Genomic DNA, 19374 nt, shown 5'->3' on the forward strand with positions numbered 1-19374 from the left:
CTATCTTTGTAAAATTTTTGTAGAGATTATGTTGCCCAGGCTGGGGAAGGTACATTTCTTAACCCTAGGGCTGGCTATACAGGAATCCATTTTATTACTTTTTAAACTGTGCATGTATCTGACATACACTCTTTCCTGTCTGCATTTTTTCACATTAAAAAAAATATATTTTAAAGGGGCCAGGCACGGTGGCTCACACTTGTAATCCCAGCACCTTGGGAGGCTGAGGCGGGTGGATCACCTGAGGTCAGGAGTTCGAGACCAGCCATGGCCAACATGGTGAAACCCTGTCTCCACTAAAAATACAAAAATTAGCTGGGCATAGGGGCAGGCGCCTGTAATCCCAGCTACTTGGGAGGCTGAGGCAGGAGAATTGCTTGAACCCGGGAGGCGGAGATTGCAGTGAGCCAAGATTGTGTCACTGCACTCCAGTATGGGCGACAGAGCAAGACTCCATCTCAAAAAAATAAATAAATAAATAAAAAGTATTTTAAAGGAAGGGGAGGCAGGCTCTGGTTCCCACACAATCCCCGCTCAGTGACCCTGGAGCCACCCCTGGCCACGCTCTGCCAGCAGAGAACCAAAGCCGGGTCCCTTCAGCCCTAAAGAGGCCATAACCACATGTAAGCCCCGTGAAATGTCCACACATGGCCCCGCTCTGGCTGAGCAGGGAGAGGCAGCACAACCAGAAGGCTCCACAGGCATCCACAACCCTCCCTGGGGCTTTCCAAGAGCATCTGAGATGCCTGTAGGGTGGGAGACGTCCTTCCCCTAAACAGACAACCCTGCCACAGCTTCACAGAGGTGAGATTTCAGAAGGGAGCCCCAGGCGGAAAAAGGGACTAAATTTGGGGGCAGGAGGGTCACCGCTTTTGGGGACCTTCGTAGCCCCCGCAGGTGCAGCCCTGGGGGAGAGCTCTGGCCATCGCAGCCTCCAGAGGCAGTGAGGACGCCCTGCCGAAGGGGCAAGCAACGTAGGTGATGGGGGCAGCAAAGGGGCGCAGGAGGCCTGGGCCAGGCCCAGTGATCCCACCCCTCAGGCCCTGCCCCCGGGCCTCGGCCTGGACAAATCAGCTTGATTCCCGACCTCCACAATACCCAGGGCACTGTGCTGCAGGGACACTTTCCCACAAGCCCAACCCCTCACAGCAGCACAAGGGAAGAGGCAACAAGACCTGAGGGTGGTGGGCAGAGCCAGGCCTCCAGCACACGGAACACAGAGGGACTGCAACGGTCCTCTGTTCAGGTGCCTTGAGAGCGGGATCTCCTCCGCCTCAACTGGATCTCAGCTTAAAGGCCAGCTCATTAGAGACCACTGTGACCTCCCTTCTGGGCGGCCGTCCCCAACCCTGGGCCCCACCCCCACGGCCCCGGCCTCCCCAGGCCACCTCCTCCTTTGCTTCATCTGTGGCCAGCTCCCCGGCGTCTGCTCCGGGCCCAGGTATGAGCCCGCGCGTCACTGCGGCCGCCGGGGCGCCGAGGCCAGTGCGGGGACACAGCAAGCCTCCCGCCTTCGGACCTTCCGCCGTGGCCCCGCGAATGCCACAGGTTTCCAAAGGGCCGGGGCACGCGGACCCGCGCAGCCTGGGAGCCAGGGACCCCAACCCCGGCGAGGGGCGCCTCGCACCCCCGTCCTCACGCAGTCCCCGAGGCCTCCCGGTGACTGCCGGGTGTGGGAGGAGGAGGGTGGCAACCAGCCCCGCAGCTCCAGTTGCTGCAGGAGCCCCCCGGCCCTCAGTCTCCAAATACGCCAAACGGGCGGGAGTGAGCCACAGGGTGTCTTCGCTGAAGACTCACAGGCGCAGGCGCAGACGGGTGCGAGCCCCTAGGGTGCGCGCGAGCTAAGACCGCGGCCCGGGGCGGGGTGTCCCCGGCCCCGCCCCCTGCAGCCCTACCGGAGCCAGCGCGCCTGCGTCGCGGGCGCACGGTGGGCGGAGTTCCCGGCGTCTCCGCCCCTTACCCGGCGTGCTCCGCGCCCGCAGGCGCTGACGTGGCCGCCGTCAGAGCCGCCATCTTGTGGGAGCAAAACCAACGCCTGGCTCGGAGCAGCAGCGTCTGAGGTGAGGGCGAGGGGCGAGGGGCGCGGGCCGGTGTGGGCCGCAGAGACGTTGGAGCCGGCGGGGGCTGGGGACTGGCCTCGGGGCGACTTGAGGTTCGCGAAGGGCACGTCGACCCCCGCGGCGGCGGCGGCGACAGGGCCGGGCCGGGGGCGGACGCAGACGGGCCGGGCTGAGGCTGGGGCACGGCCGGAGTCGGGGCTGGGCGGACGGGCGGGTCGGTGAGCTCCTCTCACCCCTCACAGGTTCCCGAAGTCGCTCGCGGCCGCTTGTCCTCCTCTGCCTGTCCCTGCCCCCGCCCGTCGCCCGGAAGTCCGCTTGGACGCCGGGCTCTTCTCCAGGAAACCTGGGCTTCCTGCTTCCCTCACTTCTGCCTTTCTCGTTTCCCGAGGCCGCCCGCGCGTGGACGGTTGGGGTTAGCGGCCGCGGGGGCCGGTGGGGGTCGTGGGGCCTCCCCCACCCGAGTACAGGCGAGCGAGCGGCATCCGGGCGGACCCCCGCCTCGGGGACCGGGAAACTGAGGCTCGGGCGGCCCCGAGACGCCGTCAAGGTCATGTAGGTGGTGGGGGCTTGCACCTTCGCCTCCCGACTCCATCCAGTTCGTGTTTGCTCTAAGGACGGTACCGGGTTAGGGGTGGTGAGAGCGGGCGGGCAGGTGGACAGGAACCCCGTTGCCCTTCCCTGTCTGCTGAACGGAATGCGTGGACCTCCGGGGGAGCCCAGAGTGCCTCCCTTCACACCAGTGAGACGCAATTTGGGGTCAGCACTCAGGACCCCGGTGGCCTCCAGAGGGCCGGTCGATCTTCCCTTTAACTCCAGGGTGGTTTCCTTGACGTTGTCGGCAGTAGATAAGAAGGCCTCTTCTGAGCTGGTGAATCTTTAACCTACCTGAATCTTTAACCTGCCTGCGGAACGACCTGCTCGCAGACTCTAGGCCGCAGAGGTCGGCCCCAGCGCTCTCTCGGAGCACAGCCTGGGTGGTTACGGCGTGTGAGATTGGGGCTGGGCAGCCGTGCGCACCTAGAGTGTTAAATAACCATTCCGACGGCACCTCCTGGCACTCCCTTTCAGTCCAGGCAGCCAGTTGCTGCTTTGCAGGAATTGAGCAGAAATGCACTCGGAATCGCGGGCAGGAAAAGAAGGGAGGTCGGAGGCTTTGGATGGTCCCCGAAGTCGCCGCCTAGTTGAGAGCTGTAGAGTTGGTGCCACTGCCCCTGTTGGAGTGGGCAGTTGTAGTTCTTGTTTCAGAACTAGTGGTCAGCAGTTTTCTTTGCCGGCTGTTGCAAGGCTGGTGGTTCTGGCGTTTTCCGCAGTGTGTTGGGAGGAGTGTGAGATGCCGCGGTGCAGTTGTGTGCGGCCCCTGTGGCCCTCTGCTGTTGCGTTAGCCATTGTCTAACACGTGTGACCGCATGGATGGTGTCCTCATTCGATTTGAATTTTCACCAGCACTGCCTAGGTAGCCAGAACCATAAGGTCCTGAAATGCCGTACTATTAGCTGGGTCCAAAATTGAGAAGAATTGAGTAGTGTAAATGTTAGTCACACATCTGATTGGACACATTGTTATAGTGTGTTGTCCATGTTTTCACATGTTGGTATACTGGAGAATAGCTGTCACTTGTCTTCAGGTGTATCTTGTTGAAAATAAACCCAAATCACTGCAGCAGTAGGAATATGTTGTTGCCTGTGAGGCAGATTTTCAGATTTGCTAGTTGAAAAAGATTTGAAACAGTTGGTTTGGACAACAGCTGAGTCACACAATGACTGTGAGTGAAAAGCAAAAACTGGTTCTGTGCCCCTCACAGTTCTGGTTTTGTACATCATGTGGTCTAGCTATGCGCTGTACCTCTTGCACAATATGGAGAGGACATTCAGACATCTTCAACTGCTCATCTGCCCCTACGGACCAGACAGGCTTGAAACTATAGGAAGATGCATTTGACCTTTCATTTTTCACTTCAGTAGAATTTAATATGGACTTTGAGCTGCTGCGGTGATCATGGAAGTAGACCTAAGAGAAAAAAACTTGTGCAAGTTCACACGTGGAGTAGTATATGACCATGGTTTCAGAGAATTGAAGCAGTTCTTTTTAGATTCTTCAAGTTAAATGTCTCCTTGGTGTATTTAAACCTGCTGTTACTCACAGGCCAGGCTCCACCAAGCTTTCCTACACACTTCTTCCTGAGCTGTGACCATTCTCCTGAGCAAGAGGCTGCAGCCAGCCTGGACTGGCGGGCCCATACTGTCTCTCATAGGCATTCTCTCCACTTGACCTTTCACCTCCATAAATTCAAGAGGGTGAAAGGAAATAGAGTGCACTGTCAAAGGTAATTGGGAGATAAACACGAAAAGGCCTCGCAGTGGGGATCTTAAATTATGAGAACTTGTGTTTTCTGTGTTGTGCCTGCTCCTCATTGGCGTGGATGGTTGGTAGGGGCATTCTGCCCGTAGCGTCTGAAGTGGTCTTTTGGAAAAGATTTGGCCCCTTCATGATGGGATTCCAGGACTTGCCTTCATCCTCAGGTTCATATTCTCCTGTGGTTGTTACAAGCTCTCTAAGGCATAGTTGCACTTATTACCTTACAGCTGCGCAGCTGCTGCACTGTCCAGATAGGTAGTTTCACATTCTCAGGTGGGTCAGATGACCTGGTTAGCGACTTGACAGACATGTCCTGGATGCTCTTTGTTCCCAGGAGGCTCTCAGGTCCTCCCCCAGGGTCCTGTCACTCAGCCACCTACAGGGATGGGGAGATAGTGAGGCTGGCTGATTAGCCATAATGTCCTTGACTAATCCTGGTTTCCTGGTTCTCACACAAGGGCTTGCAGCCGGTTGTCAGCCAACAGACTGGGAAGGGTGGTGCTTCTTACAGGCCCTGATAACAGGAGAAGCCTAAATGACAACAAGAGAAGAGACAGGAAAAGCATAAAAGGCAGGCAGATTTTCACAGGCACAGCAATTGAAAATGATTCTGTTTAGAAGGCAGACATTCTCCCACACCCCTGAGGCCCAGGGCTCACTGCTAGTGTACAGCATGAAGTGGACAGGAGAGTTGATTCAGTCCGTGAACATTTCAGGAAGTTAGAAGTCTATAGTTGTGGATTGCAAAATACATATCTGGCCTGCCTCCCATTTCCTGGCTAAAATACTTGGAATCTCCAAAGTGATGATGTCTTTTTGTACCCTAATGAGTTGACCAGTGACGGGCAGCCCCTACGAAACTTCAGGGTAGGGCTAGTCACAGGGCCAAGGCAGGATTAGAGGGTTTCAGCCCCACCCTCCAATTTTCCCAGAGTGGAGAGGGACTGAAGATTGAGCTGGTCACCAATAGCCAATAATTTAATCAATCACACCTATACCATGAAGTCACACTTTTGCCTTCAGTAGTTAACAGCATCTACAGCCCCGTGTTTCCACATTTGTACAAAGGAATGTTCAGACTGAACCACACTTAAGTACAGTTTTGAAACAGCATGAGGCTGGGCGTAGTGCCTCACGCCTGTAATCCCAGCACTTTGGGAGGCTGAGGCGGGTGGATCATGAGGTCAGGAGATTGAGACCATCCTGGCGAACATGGTGATACCCCGTCTCTACTAAAAATACAAAAAAATAGGCCAAGCGTGGTGGTGTGCGCCTGTAGTCCCAGCTACCCGGGAGGCTGGGGCAGGAGAATGGCGTGAACCCGGGGGAGGTGGAGCTTGCAGTGAGCCGAGATCGCGCCACTGCACTCCAGCCTGGGCAACAGAGCGAGACTCTGTCTCAAAAAAAGAAAAAAAAGAAACAGCATGAAATTCCTTGTTGATGGGAAATACCCGAAAGGCCTGCCTGGGCTTTCAGAGAGCTTCCAGAAAGCTGAATTCATGGAGGTTCCTGGAGAATGGCACACCCAGGAGGGAAAGGTAGCGCCGTGTCTCTTCCCTCATACACCGCCCACTGCATCTCTCCATCTGTATCCTTTGTAATATCCTTTATGAAAAACCAGTAACCTTTAGTGTTTTTCTGAGTTCTGTGAGCCACTCTAGCAAATTAATTGAACCCAAGGGGAAGGAGTTATGGGAACCCTGATTTATAGATGGTTGTCCAGAAACACAGGTAAAATAACCTGGAGCTTGTGATTGCCTCCAGGTAGACAGTGTCAGAATTGAACTGAGTTAAATGACACCTAGCTGGTGTCTGCTGCAGAACGCAGAACTGGTTGCTTGCTTGGCATGTGGGGAGAAACCCCTGCTCATGTGGTGTGAGAAGCGACCTGTGTTATAAGAGTGTGTGAGAAACTGAGTTTGGGTTTTCCTATGTCCTCAAAATAGTATATTTTGGAAGCCTTCTAGGCAGAATGTATTAAAATAGTTTTTACTCCCTGAAGGGATGCCAGCAAGCTAGAAAGATTCATTTCCAAAGGGCTTCCAGTGGTAGCATGGCTAGACATGAGACATCTTTCCATTTGTGTCATACAGCAAGTTATTTTTGCAGTACCATATACGCTATGCGGGAAACTTTTAAGTATTTTATAGGTTTGATTTAGGTACAAATGGCCAAGAAGACTATTGTTAGCTATCATCTAGACTCATCCTGGGGATTGGGAACGGAGGCAGTTAGATGTGCCTGTGCTTTGTACCTTCTGTAGATGGGAATGCAGTTGCTCACTCACCAATCAAATTTATTGATTCATATTTAAAATACTGTGAATACATCTTCTGGCAATTTTGGTGGTGACATTTTCTTTAAAATATTTGTACTAGCCAGGCACTGTGGCTCACACCCGTGTAGTGCAATCTACTTGGGAGGCTGAGGCAGGAGAGTGGATCACTTGAACCTAGGAGGTCAAGGTTGCAGTGAGCTGTGATCATAACCACTGCACTCCAGCTTGAGTAACAGAGCAGGACCCTTAGCTCTTAAAAAAATTTATACCTACTCATCAGCTGAGGACCTGGGGGCAGGTTTAGAAAACAGATTTTGAACACACATCCTTCCCTCCCTCTTGTGTCTGACATCACTGAGCTGCCACACTTTTGCCTTCAGTAGTTAACAGCATCTACAACCCCATTTTCCCACATTTTTACAGTCAAAAGAATGTTCAGACTGACCCATACATGAGTACAGTTTTTAAACAGCATGAAATTCCTTGTTGATGCGATAGGTTTTTCGTGACGAACTTAATTTTTAGGGAAAGCACATCTGCAGATGTGTACAGTTGATCTTCATGAGCCCTATGGGCCTGATAAACATTCTTTTGCCATTGTTTTCTCCTCTCCTTGGTGGTGAGTCACTTGTGCAGTGCCCAGCGGAAGAGGGTGGGAGGCTGGGGAGGAAGTCCTGTTCTGGGCAAAGGAAGCCCTGCTTGATGAGCATGAGGCTCCACGGGGGCAGTGGCTGTGACGGTGAGTGCCACACAGAGCTGCCCACACTGGTGGAGGGAAGGCAGGGAGATACCAGGACCATCCGGAAGGGGCTGAGTGTCATTTGACAGGTGCCATGTGAGCAGAGATGTGAAGGAGTGGCCCGGGACAATCAGGGCAGAATCCCTGAGGTGAGTGCGCTGGCTGGCAGAGTTTGGAGACCTGTCAGGAGCAGGGTGCATACTGGGTGGGAAGCCTGCTGGGGTGTGCAGTGGCCCTCGGAGGGGGTCTGCGGTTCCCAGAAAAAGGAATTTGGTAATCTGTGGTGGCATTTTTGGGTGGCAGCACTGGCACCTTTGGCAGTGGCAAGAACACTTCCTGTCTGACCTTCATGTAGGGGAGGTCGTCTGATGTCCCAGACATGTTATAAATATGAAAAAAACTTTTTTGTGCATAGTTTTAACAGGTGTTCTGAAGTTCCAGGAACAAAATCACCTTATAAATCAAAGATGACTGTGTATCGTTCTCTTCAGAATCACAGCAAGAATTCAGTTTCCAGAAGGAAAAGCTACAGTAGTTGCTTCATGGACACGGCTTGCCCTTGAGGTTGGTGGTGTCAGTGCATGAGCAGCCTGGTAAGGGTGGTTCTCTGGCCGCCACTCTTGGTCCTCTAGCGTGGTTGTGAAGTCACTTTCCTTTACTCCCCACTGCATCATAGTTGGGACAGAGCAGTGGTTCTCTGCCGTCTTGTGCGAGTGCTGGGATGCTGTCTCTACTTCCTTTTGGATTGCCAGAGGCAGCATTTAGAGCACAGTGTGGGCATTATGTTGTGGACCAAGGCAGCCTATTGCAAGGACCTGATTGGGCGGCAGCCGTGGGGCAGCTCTGAGCAGAACATCGGGTCACCTGGCTGACTGGTGTGCTGAGAACACGCAGGAGGAGGCTGGAGACGGGGTTCTTGCCTGGGGAACAGGAGGGAGGCTACTCGCATCACAGCGGAGAATGCCTCTTGGGTTTGGGAGGGGGGTTTTGGCTGCAAAGCTGGCTGTCAAGGGGCAGGAATTGGGAGGAAGGTCTAAAGTCTTGAAGAGAAATGTGGGGTCGCTGTGTAGGGGCCGCCATCACCTGGCGAGCAGGGCAGATGCCAGCGTGTGTGTGAGACCTAGGTCACTTGAAGGGAGGTCCCCAGAGTGTCCCCGGGGTGTGCCTTTCTCTCACCTAGGTCTGGAGTGCCTCCAGAAGCGAGGATTTCCTGCAAGGGCGGTGGCCTCCCAGGGCCTGTGGGGGGCATCCCCGTCTCTTTACATGTCTGACTGACCAGAGTGGGGTGGGGTGGCAAGGTGGTGCTCGTCCCAAAGCTGGGGGAAACCTGGTGATGGTTCCCACTCCCGTTGTTGCACTTCACTTTTGATTTCTCTGGAAGAGCAAGTCTTTGTGTGGTGTTTCCCCTCAGCCCACATTTTTAAAATGAAAGTTTCTTGAAGGCAGAAATCAAGTTTTAGGCATTGGCTCAATCACTGGTGCAGCCATTGCATTAATTTTCTTTAACCTGGCGCGGAGAAGCTACAAGGGCCCCACCCCCTTCTAGTGGTTGGAGGAAGGAGCAACTTGCTCTCCCAGTTTATGACAGCAACACCAGCAGTGTGCTGTTCCAGTTCCCCCTTTTTTTTCAAGTGGTGTAGAAAGGGGCCTTCAGGGCCCTGGATCCGCCAGCCCCACACAAGAGTGGGCCTATGTTCATCCAGAACAGTGCCTGGCAGTAGCTCAGTGCCCAGCATGTCTGTGGTGAGTGTGTAGTTCAGGAAGTGAACTGGCAAAACTGAGTATCACCCTCTCTTCCTGGGTTCTTGCCACTCCCCTGAAAACCAGGGTAGCATTGTCACATCAGATAGCTCCGCCATGTGTGCGCTGACCATGCTGAGATGGGCACTGTGGACTCAGCCTCTGGTCATTGCTGGAACCAGCGGCCTCCATGTGAGGTACAGGGGAACGCACTGCTAGCAGATGGTTGGGATGTGGACACTCGTCCTGCCCTCTTGGCTTGGTGCTGTGCCATCGCACAGTCATTCGCTGTTTAGCATGCATGGGAGAGAGTGAAGCACAAGGGCCCAGGCCCCTGGGAGTGCCTCCCCTCAAGTTGGAAGAGCCCTTGGGCACAGCATAGGCGCCTGGCAGAATTGGACTGGGCCATGATCCAGGGCGTTGGGACCTCACCTAGGAGTTGGGGTTCTGGTCAGAAGCCCTGTGGAGACAGGGTCTCCCCTGTGGGCACCAAACTGACCTCCAACTGCTGGTTCTTTGGCCCTGGGCACGGGGCTGGTTGAAGTACTCTCCCGGCGGCTGTCACCTGCAGGGAGAGGTGGGGGTAGGGGTGCTGTGTTTCTTAGCTGTTCCTCATTGCAGTGTTAAATCCCTGCAGGTTCCTTATTCTCAGCTTGTGTTGTGAGTTTCAGTGTTGTGGGCTAATGTGGGTTTGCGTTTTTGGTCTTGGTTTTCCCAGTGGCCAGTCCATCAGCCACTGCACTGGGGGCCAGGTAGAGGCCAACTGCACCCTGCCTGCCAGAGTAGAAATACTGGTAGGCCCCAGGCTCTGCTGCCCCTTCCATGTCCTTGTGTAAGCATCCATGGACAAAGCTGACTCACAGGGTGTGCACAGCTGCAGGGAGGCCAGGAAACGGGTTTTATTCTAGAGGGCCTTGTGCTCAGTGACAGACCAGAGTCCCATCACTGAGAGAGCAGGGCTGGGGCAGCACAAAGGACTGGAGAGCATTTGCCATGATGCCATGTGCACAGCCAGTGCAAGTCCTTCGTTGTAGCTGTGGTCAGAGGTCATGAGACACTGCCTTCAGCAGCCCTGGGAGTCCACCTGGTGTGTGGTTAGAGCTGTGCATCTGCAGATTTCAGAAGGACTTATGTTTGGTGAGGTGCTTTGAAGTAACACTTCACAAATACCAAGAAGCAAGAAATACACAAATAAGCAGGTAATGGTTCTTTGGTGTTTACATTAGCTAGTGGGCAACGGTTCTTTGGTGTTCACATTAGCTATAGTCCCAGAACTCAGTCCATGAGGTGGAATCACAAAAATGGAATTCATTTCTGGCTGTCAGTACACAAACTGATTTAAGATATCACCTTGAATTTTAAGCTGACAAACAGTGATCTAAACTGAATTTCACTGATTGCCCCACCTGAAAGTCAGACCTGATAGATAATGCCCTCCCTTAACTCAAGGCCAGCAGCAGATGTGTTAGAGGGGACCCTTGTGCCTCGCAGCCCTCATCTGCTAATGGCTGTGGGGTCACTGTGTTGAGTTGTAACGCCTAATGAGCTCCTCTAAAAACATCCTGAAACTTGTGTAAAAAAACAGCAGACTCTCAGTGGAACTCGCCTTCAGATGCAGGCCAGAATAAGAGTTCTAGAATGTGTGTGCCGTCCTTTTGTCTCAATCTGCATGATTGCAAGTCTCTTCAACATGATTGGGTGCGTGGAGTGTCTTGGTCATGTGTCTTCCCCTCTGAGCATGCCTTTTGATTCGCACCTGTGTCACAATTGTGCCAGCCTGTGAGATGTGTCTGCCTGTCACCAGTATCGGCACATTTAGTTTTCCCTTTACGTGAGTTTTGGTAAAATAGTGACAAAATGTAATGCAGTGCTCAGTCACAGAAAAATGTCAGGCCTACAGAAATGGAGCATTTGGCTGGCGGGTAGAGTGATGACCATAGGCTTTATTTGGCTGGTGTGGTAAACAAGAAGCAGCTTGTGCAGGTGAGAATAAATGGCCATATTGCATTTCATTTTAAGGACTCCCTTAAAATGAAAATCTTCGTGTGGGAAATGAACACAGGCATTCACGAAATTGATCATCTACACTATATGTATGACTGTTGAAAGGCTGTTATTCCTCAGAAATTCTTAAAATGTTATGTAATGTACATGAGTCCCTTCAGGAAGTCATCAGCTTTGTTCAGTTTCCTCAGATTAGATAGTAAAACTGAGATTATGAACTATAAAGATGTGTGTAATTTATCTGTCAGTGAACTTGACTTTAATAAAAGCATTTTAAAAAAAACTCTGGGTGGGGTGCATTGGCTCACACACATAGTCCCAACTACTGTGGAGGTCAGGGCAGGAGGATCACTGGAGCCCAAGAGTTCAAGATCAGCCTGGGCAGGATAGCGAGACCCTGTCTATAGAAAATATTAAAAATCAGCTAGGCATGGTGGCTTGCCCTTGCATTCCCTGCCACTTGGGAGGCTGAGGTGGGAGGTTCGCTTGAGCCCAGGAGCGCAAGGCTGCAATGGGCTGTGATCGAACCACTGAATTCCAACCTGGGTGACAGAGTGAGGCCCTGTCTCAAAAAGAGAACTCTCGATGTCACTGGCTTTCCATGTAAGCAGAGCACATCATGTGAGCCCCATTCGTGGATGTCAGTCAGCAGAACAGAATCTTGGACCTAGAGCTTGTTTGTCCTGTGCTAGAGGTTGGAGGTATCTCTGTCTTTCTGTTGGTTCCTGTCAGTTCAGGTCACTTAGAGATTCTGTTACATACACCAGCTCTGACAGGTTGGGGGAGATGATCAACCTTCCGCCTGCGCCTGTTCCCTTCCCCGACTCATGCCAAAGTATCCCTGAGATCTGCAAGGGACTAAGGACAGTACTGGCTGGTGGTCTGGGTACAGGCCACAGACGCATCTGGACCCCATGTGCATCTGGACCAGTTTGGTTGGATCCATTCATGGACACAAAACGGATGTGAACTCACAGAGCTACATTTTCTCCCTGCCCCTGTTCAGGCACAGTGAGGTGTCGGGGAATGTAGCTGCCAGAGTTGACTGTCCCGTTCTTTGGTGTAATGCCTGAAGGCCACCTTTACCATTGGTCTGTGGTCCTCACTGAAGAAATAAACATTCTTCCTAAAAGACTTTTTTTCCCCAGAGTTGGAGCCCACAGAGTGGTCAGGAGAGAGAAGTAGCCACTGGTGGCTCCTGGCATCCTCCTGCTGGGCAGCCCCCTTCTCAAAGTGTGAGGGGTCCCGTTGTGTACAAGCAGGAAGGCTCTGAGAAAGTCAGGTTTGCTCCTACCACAGGATAATTCCGATGAACCTGAAAAGCGGGTTTTGGCTTGTGTGCAGGGACTCTGGTGGAAGAAAGGGTGACGGCACCTGGCCTGGGCATGACACAAGTTAGGACCCGTACCAGGAGGCCCTGGAATTGAGGGTGGGGGTTGCTGTGGACCCTTTCTCCCTCTTAAGAAACTCTATTGGGTCTCCATCTGTCCCAGAAGCAGTAAATGATGTAGGGGCTGCCAGGTCTAGGGTCCTGTGGGGATGCTGGAACATGCCGAGGCAGGACGTGCCAGCCACCCTCTGCCCATATGTGCAGCAGGGCCACAGATGTGCTTGTCGGTAGGAGAGACCAAGCTGTCTGTGTGCCGATGTCTTGACACCTGAGACTTCAGGTTCACCCCTCCTGGTTCTGCCATTCCATTGCAGGGTGGCTTCCCTCCTTTGGGGACTCTTAACGCTTTGGTCTGTTAAAAAAAAAAAATCCGGGCATGGTGGCTCACTCCTGTAATCCCAGCACTTTGGGAGGCCGAGGTGGGCTGATCATCTGAGGTCAGGGGTTCGAGGCCAGCCCTGACCAACATGGTGAAACCCCGTCTCTACTAAAAATAAAAATTAGCTCAGCGTGGTGGCACGTGCCTGTAGTCCCAGCTACTCGGGAAGCTGAGGCAGGAGAATCTTGAACCTGGGAGGCAGAGGTTGCAGTGAGCCGAGATTGCGCCTGGGAGGTTGCAGTGAGCTGAGATCAAGCCACTGCACTCCAGCCTGGATGACACAGTGAGACTCTGTCTCAAAAAAAAAAAAAAAAAAAAAAGCCACCAATGGGGAGGGCCTGGGATTACTGGCATCACAAACCCCACTGCCTGCAGGCTGCATGGTCTCCTGGGCATGGTTGGTGGCACTGCCCCGGGCATGAGGAGGCAGCAGGCATGTGTGGATCATGGACAGTGCTGGGGTCGAGGGGGTTGGTGACGGCGTGACACCCCTTCCCCTGAGTGGCTGGGTGTTACTGTCAATTCTCCCAAGTGCCGTGCTTCAGTGGTCGTGGCGGTCTGGTGCTGCCTCTGCCCAACTGGCAGGCGACCCTTATTCCTGAGTCCCTGCTGACTTGGTTTCCTAGGTTTATTCCTCCTAGACTTGTTAACTTGTACAGTTAACAAGCCTTTGACACCACATACCCTCACCTCAGCTTTCCAACCCCCCAGCAATAACAACATCAGGACTCCCTGAGTATCCTCCACCATATGTTTTCCTGGAGTACCTCATAAAAGGCCCTCTTTTCGTTCCGTTTCATGCTTGGGTTTTTCATCCGAACCTGTCATTAGTTTTTCCACATTGCGTAGAGTTGCCCGACCCCATAATAAGAATACGTAGGTGGCGTGCCCCATTCTTGCAGGTGTCCACTTCCTGCTCCAGTCTGAGGGGGTTGGCTAGGCTGCTGCTCTCTCTCCATGTGGGGTTGGCTAGGCTGCTGCTCTCTCTCCACGTTGCTGTGGGCTCGCATCCTCTCCCTGGTTCCCTGGGGGAGCTTCTTAGGGAGGGAGCATGTGAGAGGTCTGAGGCCCTGCAGTTTGGGAGTTATTTTCATTCTCCCCTAACACTTGTTGGATACTTTGGCTGGGTATAGAATTAAAGGGTTTCGAAAGCAGTGTTTCAGAGTCTTCCATTCTCTGGGGCATCAGAGGTGTGATTTGCCCCTGTGCATTCTGGAGTCCACCTTGCACCTTTATTGGGTCTCATCTAGGTCCTTGGCTTTGCGCTTCGGCCCTTTGAGGCCGAAGCCCAGATTCCTGGGTCCCCACTCTGGAACACGGAAAAATTTCACCCCGTAATTTCGTACGTTCTTTCTTTTTAGGGTTTCTGTTGGTTGATATCTTAAGTTACTCCTCATCTTCCTTTTTCATTCTGTTTGTTTTTGTTCTGCCTTCTGAGCACCTTCATTTTGAATTTTCCTTTTCAGCTATTTGTGTATCTATCAGGTTTCTCTCCTTGTCCTTTGTTAAAATAGTCTTCTGTCTTCTGTCTCCTGTCTTGGTTGCCTCCTTGCAGATTCCTTTTATATTTGGGTCTCTTATGTTGGTGGCCTTTCAAAGGCAGACAGGCCTGTCTCTTGGTGGGGGGTGGGGGTGGGCGGAGCTCCAGTTGCTTGTGTGTGGATCTGCTGGGGCATATAGAACTCTCAGGAATTATTCTGGAATTTCATGGCTCAAGTGTGTTGTCATGGCTCAGCGCAGGCCTAAGCCCTGCTGCAGCTGCTCCCCTAGACCAAGCTTGTCCAACCCTTAGGCCGCGTGTGGCCCAGGATGGCTTTGAACCCGACCCAACACAAATTTCTAATAAAACATTGAGATTTTGGGGGTTTTTGTTTTGGTTTGGTTCACCAGCTGTTGTGTTAGTATATTTTGTGTGTGGTCCAAGACAATTCTTCTTCCATTGTGGCCCAGGGTAGCCAAGATTGGACATTGCTGCCCTAGGCAGTCCCAGCTTCATCCCTTGGGTCCCAGGCGGTCCAGTTTTCTCTGCCTGGTCAATCATCACATCCAAGGTCTTCCTCCCTTTTCTCTCTGCCCTTCAAGGCGTGTGTGTCATTTTGGTGTCTTCATTGGTAGTGGTTGCAGGAGTGGACTGAGAGGGCAGGTATTCAGTCTCTTCTGTGCTCCATGGGTGGTGGTCTTCCTCTGGGCTTAGAAAACCTGGCTGTCCCCAAAAAGGGAACACTACAGTGAAGGTCCTTATAAATTTCAGAACTCATTTAAATTTCAGAATAGGTGACATGTTCAAAACCAAGAGCAAAGTGTCCAAAGGACACTGATCCAGCTTGAAGGGGTTCTGTGGCTCATCTGGGATGATGGCAGTGTTAAATCAACACGGGCGGCCAGTTCACACCCACTGAAACACACAGGCATGTGTGGGCTCTTGCCGATGTTGAGAAATGGAGAAGAGGCATTTCCTTGCAGTAGCGTGCTGGGGTGACTGGATGAGAGAGTCACCAGCGGACAGTCATGGCCATGATTCAGCCAAAAGCCACCTGTGTGTGGAACCCCTGGTGGAGGAGGTCTGATGAGGGGTGGGTGTGCTCACAGGCTCCTGGCATGTCTTCTTGAAGGCAGAAGCCTTCCTCACTTGGGGTAAGCCCCGCTTGCGGGTGCAGTGAAGAAGCAGTCATTGTTTCAGAAAGTGACCAGTTTTTTCTGAAGTCCCTGTTCGGGATAAAATCACCTGATGCGTGAAATTGCCCACTGGCCAGTGAGGCCAAAGCCTAACAACTTCAGTGTTCTCACAGAGGCGTCTGGGCAGTGGAGGCCCTTCCTGCTGGAGTCTCCGCAGGGCTCTGATGGTGGGTGCCAGCTGACTTAATTGCTGTCCCCAATATTTGTGTTCTGCTGAGGGAACCCCTACCATTGCGGTGTGGGGCAGACATGGCGGGCATGCCCCATTGAGGCTGTGTCCTCATGGGAGTGTGTCCCTGAAGGTGTCCTGTTGTGTCTGGCGTGGCCCTGTGTGCTCTGGTCCTTGTGAGTGTGGGCAGGCACAGTGAGTGGTGCTCTCTGGCCCTGGAAGGTTCTGTGTTGGGGTGTAGAGGAGCCTTGCATGCACCTGGAAGCCAGTCCTCAGGCAGCCAGCCTCCCCTCCTGCATAGGCTGGGATGAGGCAGCCTTTCTAGCCATGCAGCTGTGGGGACGGCTTCCCAAGATGAGGGCAACAGTTTCTCAATTCCTGACTCAGCCATTTTCCCTCAGCCCCCATCCTGAGGTGGATTTGGGGGGCATGGGAGGCAGGGCTCTTTCCCTGTTTCCCTGCAGGCTTCCAGGAGGTGGGGTGAGGCAGTGGTGCATCCCTGGGTGGGTGGGTTCTGAGCAACCACTGCTGGGCAGCACAGAACCAGACATGGAGCACCTTGTCTCTCCAGGTGTCCCTGGCCAGTGTCCTTCCACCTGTCCACAAGCATGGGGAACATCTTCGCCAACCTCTTCAAGGGCCTTTTTGGCAAAAAAGAAATGCGCATCCTCATGGTGGGCCTGGATGCTGCAGGGAAGACCACGATCCTCTACAAGCTTAAGCTGGGTGAGATCGTGACCACCATTCCCACCATAGGTGAGGTGGGGGCCAGCAGGGAGTGGGCTGGGCTGGGCTGGGCCAAGGTACAAGGCCTCACCCTGCATCCTGCACCCAGGCTTCAACGTGGAAACCGTGGAGTACAAGAACATCAGCTTCACTGTGTGGGACGTGGGTGGCCAGGACAAGATCCGGCCCCTGTGGCGCCACTACTTCCAGAACACACAAGGTAAGTGGCTGGGGCTTGGTCCCATGGGCACTCCTGCTTCTTGAGAGGGGGGGCCAGCCCATAGATGGGGCATCGATGCCCATAGATGCGGCAGGGAGGCTGTGTTCCCATGACCATTTGACACTGGCTGCCCGGCAGGCCTGATCTTCGTGGTGGACAGCAATGACAGAGAGCGTGTGAACGAGGCCCGTGAGGAGCTCATGAGGATGCTGGCCGAGGACGAGCTCCGGGATGCTGTCCTCCTCGTGTTCGCCAACAAGCAGGTAGGCGCCTGGGCCAGCCTGGGGAATGTGAGGAGCCAGTGTGGGTTCCTCCAGGGCGCCTGGTGGTAGGGGTTACTGGAGGCTGGTGGGGCCCCTTTCTCTGTCCTGCGGACAGCCCTTCCCACCAACCCTTCCTTCCCCCAGGACCTCCCCAACGCCATGAATGCGGCCGAGATCACAGACAAGCTGGGGCTGCACTCCCTACGCCACAGGAACTGGTACATTCAGGCCACCTGCGCCACCAGCGGCGATGGGCTCTATGAAGGACTGGACTGGCTGTCCAATCAGCTCCGGAACCAGAAGTGAACGCGACCCCCCTCCCTCTCACTCCTCTTGCCCTCTGCTTTACTCTCATGTGGCAAACGTGCGGCTCGTGGTGTGAGTGCCAGAAGCTGCCTCCGTGGTTTGGTCACCGTGTGCATCGCACCGTGCTGTAAATGTGGCAGACGCAGCCTGCGGCCAGGCTTTTTATTTAATGTAAATAGTTTTTGTTTCCAATGAGGCAGTTTCTGGTACTCCTATGCAATATTACTCAGCTTTTTTTATTGTAAAAAGAAAAATCAACTCACTGTTCAGTGCTGAGAGGGGATGTAGGCCCATGGGCACCTGGCCTCCAGGAGTCGCTGTGTTGGGAGAGCCAGGCACGCCCTTGGCTTTAGAGCTGTGTTGAAATCCATTTTGGTGGTTGGTTTTTAACCCAAACTCAGTGCATTTTTTAAAATAGTTAAGAATCCAAGTCGAGAACACTTGAACACACAGAAGGGAGACCCCGCCTAGCATAGATTTGCAGTTACGGCCTGGATGCCAGTCGCCAGCCCAGCTGTTCCCCTCGGGAACATGAGGTGGTGGTGGCGCAGCAGACCGCGATCAATTCTGCATGGTCACAGTAGAGATCCCCGCAACTCGCTCGTCCTTGGGTCACCCTGCATTCCATAGCCATGTGCTTGTCCCTGTGCTCCCACGGTTCCCAGGGGCCAGGCTGGGAGCCCACAGCCACCCCACTCTCCCGCAGGCCGCCCCACCCACCTTCAGGCAGCCTATGGGACGCAGGGCCCCATCTGTCCCTCGGTCACCGTGTGTCCAGAGTGGGTCCGTCGTCCCTAACACTCGTGCTCACTCAGACACTTTGGCAGGATGTCTGGGGCCTCACCAGCAGGAGCGCGTGCAAGCCGGGCAGGCGGTCCACCTAGACCCACAGCCCCTCGGGAGCACCCCACCTCTGTGTGTGATGTAGCTTTCTCTCCCTCAGCCTGCAAGGGTCCGATTTGCCATCGAAAAAGACAACCTCTACTTTTTTCTTTTGTATTTTGATAAACACTGAAGCTGGAGCTGTTAAATTTATCTTGGGGAAACCTCAGAACTGGTCTATTTGGTGTCGTGGAACCTCTTACCGCTTTCAATACACGATTAGTAATCAACTGTTTTGTATACTTGTTTTCAGTTTTCATTTCGACAAACAAGCACTGTAATTATAGCTATTAGAATAAAATCTCTTTAACTATTTCACCGGCTCTCCAGTGCTTCCACACAGGCATACTGCCCCCAGGAGATGGTGGGTGGATCAGCCAGCTTTACTCTAGGAAGTACAGGTGACTGCCTAGGGCCGCCACCTGAGTCCACACCCTCCCCATGTTCCCTCCTGAGTGTGCAGGCACTTCTCTGTGTCTGTGTGAGAGGCTCTTCCAGCATGGTTGCCCACAGTGACCTTGGTCTCGTTTGCAGTCCTGTCGGGCCCAGCCAGTGAGACCTGGGCCATACAGGGAAGGGGTCAGCAGGCACCATGGAAGACCTCAGCCTCCGTCCTTCCCTCCATCAGCCTGCTGCTGAACCCCACTTTGTATAGCTGGCTATGGGGCAGGGCCACTGCTAGCATACATAGGGCTTTGTGCCAACCGGGGAATGGTCCCTGCCTGAGTGGGCACAGCCCCCACCTCTCCTCAAGATGCCCTGCAGCAGGGGGCTGCCAGTCTGGGGGTACCTGTTTCTGGGATGGGGCCATCAGCAGGTCTAAGGTCTGCCTTCTGTTGGGCAGAGTCCCAAAAGAGAGGGCTGCCCTGGCTAGGTGGCCCAACCTTCATCCCCCTTGACAGCACCCAAGACAGCACAGTCTCTACTCCAGTAGCCACCCGAGGGTGAGGGCAGAGGTCAAAGCCACAAGCTACACCTTGGCCAGGGCCCTGAGGAAGGTCTGCGTAACTTCCCTTGAAATCAGAAACAGGCCAGGTGAGGGAGCTCATGCCTCTGATCCCAACACTGCAACGCTGCATTGAACCATGATGCAGCCCAGGTGCCATCTGTCTTTATGCCATGCAGCCTGGTGGCCGCACACATCCTGAACAGCCCTGATCCTTTTTAGGGTCAGACAGAAGGGACAC

General features: G+C 53.6%; 1 protein-coding gene across 5 annotated transcripts; it reads left to right on the forward strand.

Moving 5' to 3' along the window:
* Nucleotides 1-1920: 1920 nt before the first annotated feature.
* ARF1 (ARF GTPase 1) lies at nt 1921-18502 on the forward strand. Of its 5 annotated transcripts, none has more exons than XM_004028516.4 (5): nt 1921-2060; nt 16362-16546; nt 16626-16736; nt 16875-16999; nt 17144-18502. In XM_004028516.4, exons 2-5 carry the CDS (start codon nt 16399-16401, stop codon nt 17303-17305), a joined length of 546 nt encoding a protein of 181 aa, XP_004028565.1. In that variant the 5' UTR covers nt 1921-2060; nt 16362-16398; the 3' UTR covers nt 17306-18502. The 5 variants fall into 5 exon arrangements, with proteins under 5 accessions (XP_004028565.1, XP_004028566.1, XP_063563471.1 ...); XM_004028517.4 differs by having other exon boundaries at nt 2002-2152; XM_063707401.1 differs by lacking the exon at nt 1921-2060 and adding an exon at nt 2379-2612.
* Nucleotides 18503-19374: the final 872 nt, after the last annotated feature.

The sequence above is a fragment of the Gorilla gorilla genome, chromosome 1 (assembly GCF_029281585.2).
Source record: "Gorilla gorilla gorilla isolate KB3781 chromosome 1, NHGRI_mGorGor1-v2.1_pri, whole genome shotgun sequence".
Classification (NCBI taxonomy): Eukaryota; Metazoa; Chordata; class Mammalia; order Primates; family Hominidae; genus Gorilla; species Gorilla gorilla.

Bases quoted from the DNA above. Each gene is read 5' to 3' on its own strand.
- ARF1 (XM_063707401.1), top strand. The intron at 16,547-16,625 runs GTGAGGTGGGGG...TCCTGCACCCAG, and splicing joins GACCACCATTCCCACCATAG to GCTTCAACGTGGAAACCGTG. The intron at 16,737-16,874 runs GTAAGTGGCTGG...GCTGCCCGGCAG, and splicing joins CTACTTCCAGAACACACAAG to GCCTGATCTTCGTGGTGGAC.